The sequence below is a fragment of the Desmodus rotundus genome, chromosome 6, assembly GCF_022682495.2.
Source record: "Desmodus rotundus isolate HL8 chromosome 6, HLdesRot8A.1, whole genome shotgun sequence".
In the NCBI taxonomy this organism is placed as follows: domain Eukaryota; kingdom Metazoa; phylum Chordata; class Mammalia; order Chiroptera; family Phyllostomidae; genus Desmodus; species Desmodus rotundus.
Window position 1 is genome coordinate 110,285,891 of NC_071392.1, and position 14,418 is coordinate 110,300,308.

Genomic DNA, 14,418 nt, shown 5'->3' on the forward strand with positions numbered 1-14,418 from the left:
TCTTGGAAGGATGGGTGCATGTGACTAAGGCCAGGGTGGGCAGCACTGGAGACAGGTTTGGTAGGGAGAACTTATACTTCTTAAGGTAACTACTCTATTCTGGGATCTACGTATACTAAGCATACATGCCAGCTAGTCTCACTATTTTTACAGATGAGGCAACCGAGGATCAGAAAACTCAGGAATTTGCCCCAAATCACATGGTCGATAAGCAGTGGATCCATCTGTATCACAGTCGGCGATACTGCTGCCATAGGTGTCTGGGGAAGGTCCCGAGACATGATGAGGACTCAGACTGGACCAGGGTAAACTTAAAGGAGGCGACTGACCCCGATATGTGACCAGTCCTGAGGTTTGACAAGACAGGGAGGATGCAGTCGGCCTACAGGAGCTTCAGGAATGGCGACCTGATTCCCAGCCCATACTGCCTCATTAGCAGTTGGTGGATTGCCCAAAGCAGCTGGCCACAGGGTGGCTTCACCTATAAGGAAGTTCTATCCACTATATGGTTCTTAAGGACACGGCCCTAAAAGTGGGGAATGGGGAGGATGCTTCTGCCATAGACTCCAAGTCCGTGAGACAAAGTAAAATTTACGGCTAGCGACCCATTTGTTTTTGCTTCCCAACAAGCTGGGGGAGAGACCCCTCACTCCAGGAGTGTGACTGACAACCATCAACGTGAAGTCAATGCACTGGCATTAACATCACAGGGCTCTGAGCAGAGTTCCAAACCCATGTCTGCTCCTAATGAGAGTCTTTTAGGAAAGTGGCCATTTATTCATGCAGTCACTGAACGTTAACTGTGCATCCGCCACACGCCAGGACCAGGCTGGGCCCTGGGACCCACAGGTGGCAAGGCCATTGGTTCCATTATCTTAAAGGCTATGAAGACAAAGTCTGGAGACCAGAGTCCACTAAATAAGAGGCTCTATTCTAGTCCAGGGGCTCATGATATGCCCCCCTGAGAAAGTGACAGCAAAACTAAAGAGCTGAAGGATGACTGAAAGGTAGCCAGGCAGAGAAAATTGTTACAGACTGAAGAAAGAGCATGGTGGAAGCCTGGGGCTAGGGATGAGCTGATCTGTAAATACTCGGGAAGGGCTGAGGCTGCTGCGCTCTCGCTTAGCATACAAGCCGGCCAGCACAGAGTACGCCACAGGACGAGACAGGACAAAGAAACCTCGCACAGCATGCCCTGCCCTGCTCTGCCTTCACTCTCATCCTCCCTTCATGGCGCAAGGGCCAGTGTGCCAGGAGCAGCTAGTGAGGAGGCCCAGAGCTGTATTTTCTCCTAGGGGGATCCCTTCTTCTCGCTGGTGTATTCTGGATGCAGGGTTCATCCTCACCAGCCATTACAGTCCACACATGCCTTTCAGGAGCTGTCTTACCAAGCCATTGCCCTCACTAATATAAGGTCATCAGATTCCTAACGCAGGCACTCTAGAGCAAATGTACTGTTACCAGCATGTGACCGGGCACATTTTTCAGAAGGAAAACAGCTGCTCACTGAATCTGTCACTTCTTCTCTTCTCAGTGCCACGCACAGAGCAAGAGCCAGCTAAGGGCTGTTTTCCTTCTCTTTCTTTAAGCATGCTCAAGAATGGAACACTATGCAGCAGAAAGAAAGGAGGTCTTACCCTTCGTGACAGCATGGATGGATCTGGAGAGTATTATGCTAAGTGAAATAAGCCAGGTGGTGAAAGACAAATACTCTATGATCTCACCTATAAGTGGAACTGAATCAACAAAACAAACAAGCAAGAAAAATATAACCAGAGACATGGAAATAAAGAACAAACTGACAGTAACCAGAGGGGAGGGGGGAGGGTTCATGGAGGAAAAAGGGGGAAGAGTCATCAAGGAGCATGTATACAGGACACCTGGACAAAGCCAAAGGGGGTTAGGATTGAGGGTGGCAGATGGGGATGGGTGGGGCATGGCAGGGAGTGGTGGGGAGAAAGTGGAGACAATTGTACCTGAACAACAATTAAAAAAAAAAAAAAAGCTGAAGCATCCAGTCTCTCACTGGAACCCAGCAGGTAAGCCACAGCATGGTCCTGTGGAGTGCACTGGGTTACAGGGCAAGGCCCTGACAACAGGGCCTGTGCCTCAGAATCTGAAGGTGCAGATAGCAGAGCTTCTCGTTCACTAATCTAGTTTCCTCGTTTTAGAGACTGGGAGGAAAATACAGCCCGGGACCACAGCTTGCTTCATTTCTCAGCTAGTTTCCTAAAAGATGACAAAGGTACCACCACCTACTTCATTTAAGCCTAAATAAGATAGCCCTTAACCCAGCAATACTAGGACTGTGGCAGGTTTTCAAGGAATGATGACTATCTGCAAAATTTTATCTCCTAGATCTCCAAGACCACCTCCTCCTTCTCCATTACCCTCGTTTTGCTGAATTTCTACTGAGAAAATAGAAAAGACCACTGTAGGGTTGTTTATGCCTGGTAAACATGTTTATGGCTGCTAATTAGTCAGTACCTGATCTGAAGTGAACTGAACTCTCTGCTTGTTCCTAGGTGTCTAGTTCACAATTTTTTGCACTGCCAGTTCCCCCCTTGCCAGACTTTCTGTTGTCTCTGGAGAGCTGAACTGGTCGAGGAGGCATCAGTGGAGGTGACCGCTGAAGATAGTCACATCACCTTCCCTTTGGCTACTCCAGGGGGAAGATACTAAGCAAAGTCAATTTGAGAGGGGGAACTTTTATTTTAAATCTTTGCCTGAGGATATGTTTATTGATTTTAGAAAGAGAGGAGGAAAGGGGGCGGGGAGGAGGAGAGGGGGAGAAGGAGGGAGGGGGAGAGGGAGAAAGAGAGACAGAGACAGAAACAGAAAGATTGAAGCAAAGATACGAGAGAGAAACATCGACTGGTTGCCTCCCGCATGAGCCCTGACCAGGGATCAAACCCACAACCCAGGTGTGTGCCCTGACCCGGGATCGAACTCACAACCTTTTGGTGTATGGGATGATGCTCCGAACAACTGAGTCACCTAGCCAGGGCTGAGAAGGGAAACTTTTATCTAGCAGGGCGAGGAATGCAAAAGATGTTTCAGATACCAACACCAATTCTATTAAACACACACATACACACACACACAAATTATCCAAATCATGGGACGAACGTTACCTTTTGACAAGACAACCAAATGAGTGAGCCAATTAGCTCAAGTTCCCCTCCTCTCTTACACACACCAGCAACTCACACCCCTACTTGCCCCGTCCCCACATTACAATAACCACGTAAATTCCCTAGAACTAGTGTGTGGCAGCCTCCAGCAGAACTGTCAATGCTCGTAAACCCTCCGCCTTCCAGACCGCACTGTGGCTATGCACTGGGGGAGGGACGCGGCGGTCCACTAGACAACAGCGGGAAGAGAGTGGCCTGCAGTGACGACTCTGGTTACAGCGTCGCAATTCATGGCAGCGTTTTGCTGGGAGTGTGAGCCATCAGGGAGGAGAGACATAAAAAGGGGAATCTGGGCTGTAAATAGTTTACTTCGGCAATTCCTGATGTTAGCTGAATCATACTTTAATACAGAAATACATGAAAGCACCTCTCCGGAGGTGACATGTGGTGCCATCTCATTACTCTTTTCAAAAGGGTCTTCCATCAGAGAGACACCTTGCTACAAATTACAGTGAAGAAAACAAAACCCTCACGCACAGATGTATTAACAGGCCAGAAAGAAATGGAACCACTAGGATGCAAGCAAGCAGAGAGCCAGTGCAACAAAGGCCATCAGCGATCTGGGGTCTCTGGGTTGCTTTCCATGCACAGAAAATCAAAAGGTAGGAAAGAAAAAGGTAGCACTCGTCAGCGTAAGAGTCTGCTCCTCAAAGGCGGATCAGGGTTTTTCAGCGTAGCTCTCATTGCCACCGTTTCTCCCAATGCACCTAAACAAGCTGAGCTTCCCGGTGAATCCTACCTTCGTGTTCCTTCTCGGTGGTCCCCACTTTCTTGATCTTCCTGGGAGACTTCATAAAGAGGGGAAAGATGGTCCGTAAGCCAAGAATGTCAACAAACTTATGGCAATTGTCCGTGCCCTCGGGTCCGATCATGGCATGGTCCAACACTTTCAGGGCACTGCTCCGCGAGATCTTCTTTTCTCTGGGGACAAAAGAGGTTTCACATAAGGCATTTCATAGGGATGTGCCTGCCTTTTTAAAAAGTGTATTTACTACAGTACTTACTATAATGGGAAAAAATAAAGAAAAAAACAATTTAAATATCCACCAATGAGAAAATTATTACATTATGGTATATCTACATGGAATACTACACACTTGTGAACAATTAGGAGAGTCTGTAATAATACGAACAACTTTTCAAGGTCAGAATAATAAACATAAAAGATAATGCATTCAAAATTCTACATGAAGCCATTACCCCAACTATGTGAAAAATATGCATTAAAACTGCAAAAAACAGACCAAATTGCTTACACAGGTTATTTCAAGGTGGTGAAATTATGGACTGCCTATTATTCCTTTGTCTTTCTTTCTAACAGCTTTATCAATATGTAATTCACATGCCATACAATTCAGCCATTAAAAAATGTACAATTCGCCCTGGCTGGTGTGGCTTAGTGGATTGAGTGCCAGCCTGTGAACCAAAGGGTCACCAGTTTGAGTCCCAGTCAGGGTACATGCCTGGGTTGCAGGCCATGTCCCCAGTAGGTGGCACATGAGAGGCAACCACACATTGATATTTCTCTCCCTCTCTTTCTCTCTCCCTTCCCCTTCCTCTAAAAATAAATAAAATCTTAAAAGAAAAAACTGAATGGAAGTGGTGAAAGTAGATATCCTTGTCTTGTTGCTGATCTTAGGGTAAAACACTTAGTCTTCCACCATTAAGTGTGATATTAGCTGTAGATTTTTTTCAGATGCTTTATATCAAGGGTTGAAGTTCCCTTCTATTCCTAGTTTAAGTATTTTTTATCAGGAAAGGTGTTAGATTTTGTCAAATGCTTTTTCTGCATCTTATTATTCCTTTTTTCTACTTTTTAGTGGTTTTCATTTTTCCATAATGAATGTCCAATACTTTTTAGAATTAGGAAAGATAAGCTATTTTCAGGAAAACACAAGGGAGATTTTCCCTTTTGAATCCATAGGTCACAGAATAATCTTGCCACTGGCTATTACTCTTGAAGACACTTCTCAAAAGAGTACCATTTCCTGTAACCTCACACTGTTTTCTTCAACACTCTACGAGGTAGAGAGGAGCAAGTCAGTCATCTCATATTTCAGTACAGCTGCTAAATCAACCAACCAAGCCCACATTCAATGTCTACTGAGCACTTAGTATTGTGGTGGGCAAAACAGAAAAACAAAAGACATGCCTTCTGCTTTCAAAAGCATTTAATCTATTCAGGTAGACTAATATGAAATAATCAGGGAAAAGTATAAGTCAGCATATAACCCCCCCATGTATTATTCAGTCTACAAATATTTAATACATCTTTTGTGAACAGGACATATCAAGTCTCCGTTCTTATGGAGCTTAATTGTAACTGCAAGAGACAAATGGAAAATCAAGATACTTGATAGTGGTTAAGTGTCATGGAAACAAAGCAATGTGAAAGGATGACTGGGGGGAATACTTTAGGTTAGGTAATCGAGGAAGGCCTCTTTAGGGATAACGTTGTATTGAGATCTGGGTGACATAATGAGATGGATTGGTCACGTATATTTTAGGGGCAAAACGTTAAAAGCAGAAGGAAGAGCCACGTACAAAGGCTCTCAGGTGAAAATGGGCTGGCATGGTCAAATAGCAGACAAAAGCCTGGCATGTCTGAAGCATGCCAAGGAGCAGTGTTTGGCTTAGATCAGAGACAGAAACAAGGGCCATATCGAAGGCCATGCCTCCTAGTCTTATAGGACACAATAAGCCCTCCAACTAAAGAACCGATTGTGGGATTTAAGAAGACACAATTCAGTATGTTTGTTCTGAGACTATTACATGTTAGTTACTTTAGAGTGAGAGAGAGAGACATGTATGTATTTGGTGGAGTATGGGAAAATACGGATACATATGTCAATATTTGAAAGGAGGTGAGAAAGTAAGAGGGTGAGTATAGGCTACCCATTAGCAAATCTTGGACAAGAGAGTCCATCAGCTTGAGAAAAAAGCCAGGCTAAGATTTTTTTAATTATTATTTTTAATAATGTGGACAATTTAATCATATTTTTAGGATTTCAAAAAGTCAATGGTAATGAGGAGACTGAAGATTTAAAAAAAAGGGAGAACTAATAGATGGAGCGAGGTGATTGGTCAGGCAATGGAAGGCAAGGCTGATCAAGAAGGGGGAGAGGCACACCAGTCGTCATATCGATGTTTCTCTCCCTCTCTTTCTCCTCCCTTCCCTCTCTCTAAAAATAAATAAAATCTTAAAAAAAAAAAGGTGGTGATAACTTAACCCAAAGCCCTTCATCCAATTTCCTGCATAAAAGCCAAAGAAAAAGAATCAGAAGCATCATTCGAACAGTGTTTTGTGGAGGGAACACCATTAAAACGCTGCACTATTCTAGCACTGACAATGATAAGGCATGTGATCCTGGGTCCGACTAGCTGGCCAGGATTGGGGCCCAGGGAGTGAAGGGAAGGGGAGTGGGTACAAAGCTTGCCAACAGTACAGCTCGGTGCACGACCATCCCTGTTTACCTGAGACTGCTTCATTTTTAGCATTGAAAGTACCACATCCCAGGAAATCCCTCAGGTCTGGCTAAACGGAGACAGCTGGTCATCCCACTTGGTGCCAACCTCAAACACCAAGGATGTATCGTGAATATTCCTACCCTTATTCCTCTTGCTGTGGGATCAATCAAAACGATCTACAGATACTCACATATGACATTCAATCCAGCGACTAAGTTAAAAAAAAAAAAAAAAAAAGGCTACTGCTGAGCACGCCTCGGTGCAACATGCTCCACACTAGCTGGCAGTGTAGTAAGAACTGTACTGTAGTACAGAACTACGAGCTGGTAGGAACTACAAGCTCCCTGTCTGTAAGCAACTGAAGGACAGGTAAGTAACAAACTTCAAAAGCTTGAAGCAGTGAAAGTGAAGACCGAGGAGGTGCGAAGTGGAGAGAATTAACTTTACCCTGGAGAAGTCAGTGAAGGTGTCAAGTGGAAGGTGATATGGGAACTATGTCTGAAGAAAGATCAGCCAGGCAGAGAAGAGAGGGCAAGGACATTGGTGGCAGTGGGGAAACAGCGTGTGCAAAGGTACAGGAGGCCTGTAACAGCATGCCACCTGAGGAACGAGGAGTCGTTTTGATACCGCTGGTGGAAGACAACTGAGGAAGGTGGGCAAGGACAGCCCACGGCCGGCCCGAGATGTGCTACCAGGTGACCTGGACTCCAGGCCGTAGATGTCAAGACGCCACGCAATCTTTAGGAAAAGGAGGGTAGGATGGACGCACTTCAGATAGCTCAATCTGGCAGCGGGGGGATGAGGGGTCACAGAGCTTTGGGCAGGGAGGACAGTGACAACAGTGTAAGTGAAAAGTGACAAAGGGTTCCGACTATGGCGGTGGTATAAAAAAGGCATATTTTTTATCCTGAGACATAAAGTCCTAAATATCAGGGCCAGGGTAAACAGGGCTCCAAATTCAGCTGGCAAAGATTCTGTATCAAGATAAAATTCTAACAGGAAACTAGAGGAAAAAACCTGCTTTTACTTCTTTTACTTGCTTTTACTTCTGCTAGACTTCAGCAACCTACTTTATAAACTAGGATTTACAGAGGTATGACTAGGGCAGACAGTCATGTGAGCAGGAATTAGGGAACTGAGATAAACACATCCTCACTGTTTAGACACTCAGGAGAAAGCCTCTTGAAATGAATGGCGACCACGTAAACAGGGCTCCTTCAGTTACCATGCGGCGTACATTCCAACCGCTTCACAAAACCATGGAATTGTTTGAAATCCTGAAGGCAAAGAACTCTGGTTTGGCCCAGTCTTTTTTTCTTGCCCAAGCAAATTCAACAAACAAAAGGTCTAAAAGTAAAACCCTTCTCCAGGTAGGCAGTGTGAGAGGCGTTTAAGGGGGCAGTAATTGCATATTGATCACCATTTAGGCAAGCTGCATGGAGGTGAACTTTGGAATATTCATCGGGCTTAAATTCAGGCTTTTAGCAATCAATAGCTGACTTTCTTGGGCTGACGTTATTTGAAATATTTATTCTACTGCAGGACAAGTAGTTTATCTTAGTCTTGTCTGGGTTCATCAGGCTGTCGATCACGCTAGCGCCAACGTGAATGCAAAAGCCTCCATAAAAGCGGGTGGTTGTGCAAAATGACTGGGAGTCATCTGCTCCCCGTTCTGCTAAAGTGAACCTTCTGACGAGGAGGAGGGGTGGGGAAAGGTAAGTTTCCATTCTTGTCTTCATTAGCTTATTCTTTACTATATGAAAACACGTTTGCAATAAACATGCATTCTGAGTGTAATTTTTTGTGCATTTGTTGTTTCATCAAATATTTATGAGGTACCCAACAGGTGCCAGATATTAAATTGAGGAGGTAGAGACAGGCACAGCGCACGCTTCTGAGAAGCTCAGTTCACAGGGGAGACAGGTCTGCAGAAGATGGATAGACTGAGAATAGCTGAGCACTACGCCACGTGGAGGTGTATAAAAGTAGAATGTGAACACAGGAAGGGGGCCGACTGTGTCTGAGTCGGGGAGGCCTTGCAAGGAGATGATGCCTGAACCAAGCTTCACTGAAGGTCTTCCCTGTACAGGCAAAAAGGGAGAAGGTGTTTCAAGCAGAAGGAAATAACAGCGTATGCAAAGACACGAGCAAGCACGGAACATTCAGGGAAGGGATGCGTGGTAGCGCTACAGCAGAAAGGGTAAGAGGGGCAGCGGCAAAGCGGGGAGCCTGCTGATCTTGTGTACCGGAGAGATTACACTTGCCACAGTGGGATGGACAGCATCAGGGGTGAGGGGGGACAGGGAAACAGAAGAAAGAGGAAAGATCTATGAAGAGCAGAGATACTGGTAAAAAAGGCAAAGTAGTAACAGACTAGAAGTAAAAAGGTTTGAGTTCATACTGCACCTGAGGTGCCTGTGAGACGTGACAGTAATGTCCAACTTAGACTTATGAGTCTGAAGTCCAGAAATGAGATTTAAAATAGGGGGGAATTTGGAAGAATCATTAAATCTATGGGAAGTAACCATGAATCAATGGTATGAAGAAAACTACCCCAAGAGGGTGCAGCAAGTAAGTACTAGAGAAGGATGGAACCCTGGGGGAAACTTATTCAAAACAAGTGAAAGTCGAGTCATCCCCTCCCTGGCCAAAAGAGACAGGCATTCTTTAAAAGATACTGTGAGTCATAAACTAATCCTGGCTAGAAACCTGAGTATGGTATAGGAGATCACTTTTGCTTGCTTTACAAAGTAAACAATAAAGTTCACTTCCTTTTTAGCTTCCAAAATATAACATCACTTTCTAGGATCCAGATTTCTATGAATTAGACAGGCCGACCAATATGACCAAGCTCATGGCTGCTCTCAAACTACAGTGCCAAAGAACGCAGGTGTTCTGGTAGATGCTAAGGGATATTCCATCAGTAAAACAGAATGATGGCGGTCTTCATGTTGCTAGACACGTTTTTTGAATTTTCAATTTCTATTCTCATCCATTTTTCATAAACAACGGTACCAACAACTACTTGATTACCTATGCCAGGAAGCAGAACAATGTATAAAACAAAGGTTAAAATTTTTGTTTCTACCACAGGGGTGGGCCAGATATGCAGAGAAGCCACTCACAGCATGGCTGAGCTCCCAGTAAAGTAAGATAAACAGTCAGTCACCCCAAATCCAGAACTCTAGAGAGCACAGGTTGGCAAACTTTATGTAAAGGGTCAGACAGGAAGTATTTTAGGCTTTACAGGCCACATGTGGTCTCTGTGGCATCTTTTTCTTTGTGTGTGTTAATGTGTGTGTGTGTGTATTCATACACACATATATATTCATATACATAGACACACTATATGTACAATATACACAGGGGTGGGCAAAAGTAGGTTTATAGTTTTAATAAAAATAAATAATACAATAATCAATAAATAATAATGTAAAAATGAACTCTGTTTTGAGTACTCACAGCTGTAAACCTACATTTGCCAGCCCCATATATAAATAATAATACTTTTAAGATATAAAAGCCATTCTTGCTTGCTGGCCATAGAAAACAGGCCTCAGTCAGATCTGGCCCACAGGCCTTAGTTGTCGATCCCTCATAAAGAGAATCAACAAAGCCCAAATCTGGTTCTTTGAAAAGACCAATAAAATTTTAAAATCTCTACCAAGAGTGATCAATGGGAAAAAAAGGAACAAATAAGTTAAAATAAAAATGAACAGAAGGAGAGAAATAATTCCAATGTTAACCCAAACTCCTATAGAAAACAGAAAAATAAGGAACACTATTCAACTGATTTAATAAAGCTATCAAACAAACAAAACCTCTGAGAGCAAAACCTTTCTGAGAGAGTAAAATTACAAGCCAATCTCTTACCCAAATATAGAAATGAAATTCATAAATAAAATATGGAATCCTACAAATCATATAAAAAGAAGGGATCATCCCAGGAATGCAAGGAAAGTTCAACAGCAGAAAATCCATTAATGCAATTTTCACTATATTTTCACTTAAAAAACATCTTAATAAATGCAGGAAAAGCATTTGATAACATGATTAATCAAATCTGTGACATAAGAAAAAAAATTTCTTAATCCGATAAATGCTATCTCAAAAAAGTCAATGCAAATATTATACTCCACGGTAAAATGCATTCCCTTTAACACCAGGGAAAGACTAGTTTGCCCATTGCCAGTACTCCTCTTCAATACTGCATTAGAGGTCAGAGCTAGTAAAATTTAAACATATGCACATACAAATTAACAAATTATTAAAATGAAATGTGACAAAAACCAATCCTGTTCCCAACTACTAACTTCTACTACCTCAAAGAGGCATACACCCCTGGCTTGCTACCAAAAGTTTAACAACCAGCTATCCAGGAAAAAAGTGCTGATTTGTTGTGTGCCAATTTACGTGGTGTAAAGACTCCCACCACAGCTCATGTCACTGAACACAGTGTTGGAAAGAGATGTGTACAATCAGCTCTCATGAGCCTGTATGAGCCAGCTCGAACAAATCACTGCTCATACACCCCTCCTCCCACTGCAGACTCCAGGCATAGTCATGTAACTTTTTATAGTCAATAAAATGTGACTGTAAGTAATATGTGTGTTTTTAGAGGAGACGTTTTAAGACTTATCAAATTATTCAGTCTTTTCTCCCTGCCATGAGAAAGGCATGTCCCATTCAACACTGCTCCTTCAGCTTGAATCCCAAAATTAGATATGGTGCAGAGCTTCAGATGGCCAGTGATGGATGTACCAGGAGTAAAAAATAATATCTGTCATTGTAAGTCCTTCAGATGTAGGGGTAGTTATCACAATAAAACCTGACGGACGTTACATAGCAAAGTTGCTTAATGAAAGATCAATACACAAAAGTTAGTTGCATTACCATCCACCAGCAATAAATAGTAAGAAAATATAGCTTAGAAAGTATTTTTAGAAGTATATAATATACCGCTGGACTTCCACTTTGGGCCTAATGGAATTGTATCCCCCTCCAAGCCTATAAAACAAACAAACAAAAGGACAAAACATATTGTACAAAACAGTGGTTTTCAGATAACTGACATCATGTAGCACAATACAGTGATCCCAGAGAGGGAAACACAGGCAAGGAGCTCAGTCGGCTGCTTTGAAGAGCGTCTAGGCCTCAGAGAAGGGGGGGAGCCACACGGGGAGTCTAGAGGGACCCATGTGGTTGGAGGCACAGGGCAGAGCCCCAGAACCAAGAGCTGCACTGAGGGTCCCCTTTGAGTCTTCAGTTGAGTACTGATTAGAACATACATGTGGGAAGAACATGTATCATGGACCATGGACAGAAATAACAGTGTGGGGATTTCCAGGGTTGGTGGGGGGGCGGGTGGAGGAGGGCAAAGGGGGAAAAAGCAGGGATAACTGTAATAGCATAAACAATAAAATATAATAATAATAATAATAAAGAACATGCATATGAGGAAACTAACCACAGCAGCAGAAAGGAACCCCCTGAAAGAAGAAGGGGGAAACCATCCCTGGAGCTCACGGAGGACCAGAAATATTCTGTGTTCCCACCGGTTGCAGTGGGAAAACCTTGTGAGCTCAGTTTACCAGACAGAGACCTCAGAAGGGTGTTGCTTCAGTAATGGGGCAAAATTAGCCACAGACTCAGAGCTGGTCTGGTTGCCACCTAATAGCACTTAAAAGTAAGCCTCAAAAGAAACCAATCTCTTTCAAAGTAATTGGACTACACAGTAGAACAAAGCTCAATAATATTTGTAAGGATACCTTCCCCCCAAAAATCCAGCATCCAACAAGGTAAAATTCATAGTATGTGAATTTCAGTAAAAAACTAAGAGACATTCAAAGAGGAAGGAAAAGTATTACCCATAAAGAGGAGAAAAATCATCAGTAAAAATAACATGGATGGCAGATGACAAGAACTAAGAGTTATTACGACCACATTTGATATGTTTTAGAAGGTAGAGAAAAGCTTCAACATGTTAACTAGAAGCAGGTTAGATAGAAAAAAGACCCACATTGAACATCTAGAAAAGAAAAATATAATGTCTGATGAAAAATACCCTGGATGAGATTAACTGCAGATTACATATTGCAGAAGAAAAGAGTGAGTTTGAAAACACAATAGAAACTACCTAAAACAAAACACAGAAATGGAAAAAAAGACTGAAAAGATAATGAATAGACCACCCGTGAGCTGTGGCTGGACAATTTCAAGCAGCCTAATATACAGGAAACTGAATTTCCTGAAAGGAGGGTGGGGGCAGAAAGTACGCGTAAATTTGAAAATGTTCCACATTTGACAACAACTATAAACCCACAGGTCCAAGAAGCTCGATAATAAACCCCAAAAACGAGACATGAAGAGGACCACACCAGGTATAAACTATTCAAAATCAATGATAAGGAGAAAGTTCCAAAAACACCCAGAAAAAGGGGACACACTGCATTCGGAAGAACATCTACAAGAACAACTGCAGACTGACTGCCCGTTGCCACCAGGCCCTGCAGACGACAGCGAGGCAGCACTGAGACTACAGGAAGAGGAAAAGCCCTGTGAACCTAGAAGGCTGTGTGCACCCGGGGAACACACCGCTCACAGGCGAAGGCGAGCACGGACGACTGACAGAGGTCAGCACCGCCAGACCAGCCCCACAGGAAGTGTGGAAGCGAGTCACTCGGGAGGAAGGAAACCGACACCAGATGGAGGTCTGGGCGCGCACAAAGGTGTGAGGAGCACTGGCCACGATGAATATCTAGGTAAATATGAAAGACTTTTTCCTTACTTAAAAAAAATCTTTAAGGGTTAACTGACCACTTAAACAAACAAAGTAACAGAGAGCAGGATTTATAACATACACAGAGGTCAAATGTACCACAACCGCGGCACCAAGACCAGGAGGGAGAAGTGGAAACTTACTGTGTGGAGGTTCTCCCACTATGGATGAAACGTGTACTACCACTTGAAGACGAACTGTGCTAACTTAGAGACACACACTATCAACCTCGAAACAACCACTAAAAAAGCAAAGAGAAAGAGCTACAATCCCCTAAGAAATAAACATGGAATAATAAAAAATATTGTAAAACTCATCAAATTATATACTTAAAATATGTGCGATTTAACACTGGAGCGATGACCAGCCATGAAATCTGACGGAAGGGCTCAGGCAGGTCCTACACCATATCCTGCCGTGTTCTCTTGCTCAGTTTAACCTGCCTTCTCAGCCACAGCACTTTCCCATTCATGAGGAGGGGACTCTGGCCTGGAGGGCTGACGGAAGGATTATTTGGTGTTTTTGAAGCATGTTTCTGGTTCCTTGAGAACAGGTGTAAACTCCTACTACCCACCTAAGAGAGAGTGGTCACACTCAGTGAGTGGAGAAAGGAAACGCTTGCTGGACAAACAACAGTGGAGACTGCGTGTGCAGCTCGGGGCACAAACTGTGTACGGCCCCACCGGGAAGCACGGCCGACAGGATTATTTTGCTCTTGTAGTAGAGTCCCGGAGACGAAATGTCAGAAGAAAAGGCCGTGGCTCTTAAAAACAGTAACCACCACCAAACTCTGTGAAGGACCACAAGAATAAAAATGCAATAGAGTTTGCACATTCATACATGTTCATTATGAGCAAAACCACTATTAACAAGATAAAATCCAAGGCGATATAATTTCAAGGTTAAAAAAATTCCCCAGGCTGGACTACCCACCCATGTATGTTTCGGTGCAAGCTCACAGCCCAGAACTGGGCCTGC

The 14,418-nt window shown here is 43.4% G+C and overlaps 1 protein-coding gene across 1 annotated transcript in view; it reads right to left on the reverse strand.

The window, feature by feature from the left end:
* The window catches only part of CTNNBL1 (catenin beta like 1), a 152,711-nt gene that overhangs the window by 50,868 nt on the left and 87,425 nt on the right, over positions 1 to 14,418 (reverse strand). The window contains exon 11 of the mRNA XM_053926674.2: positions 3,934 to 4,115. Coding sequence (XP_053782649.1) covers positions 3,934 to 4,115 — 182 coding nt within the window. The remainder of the gene's footprint in view (positions 1 to 3,933; positions 4,116 to 14,418) is intronic.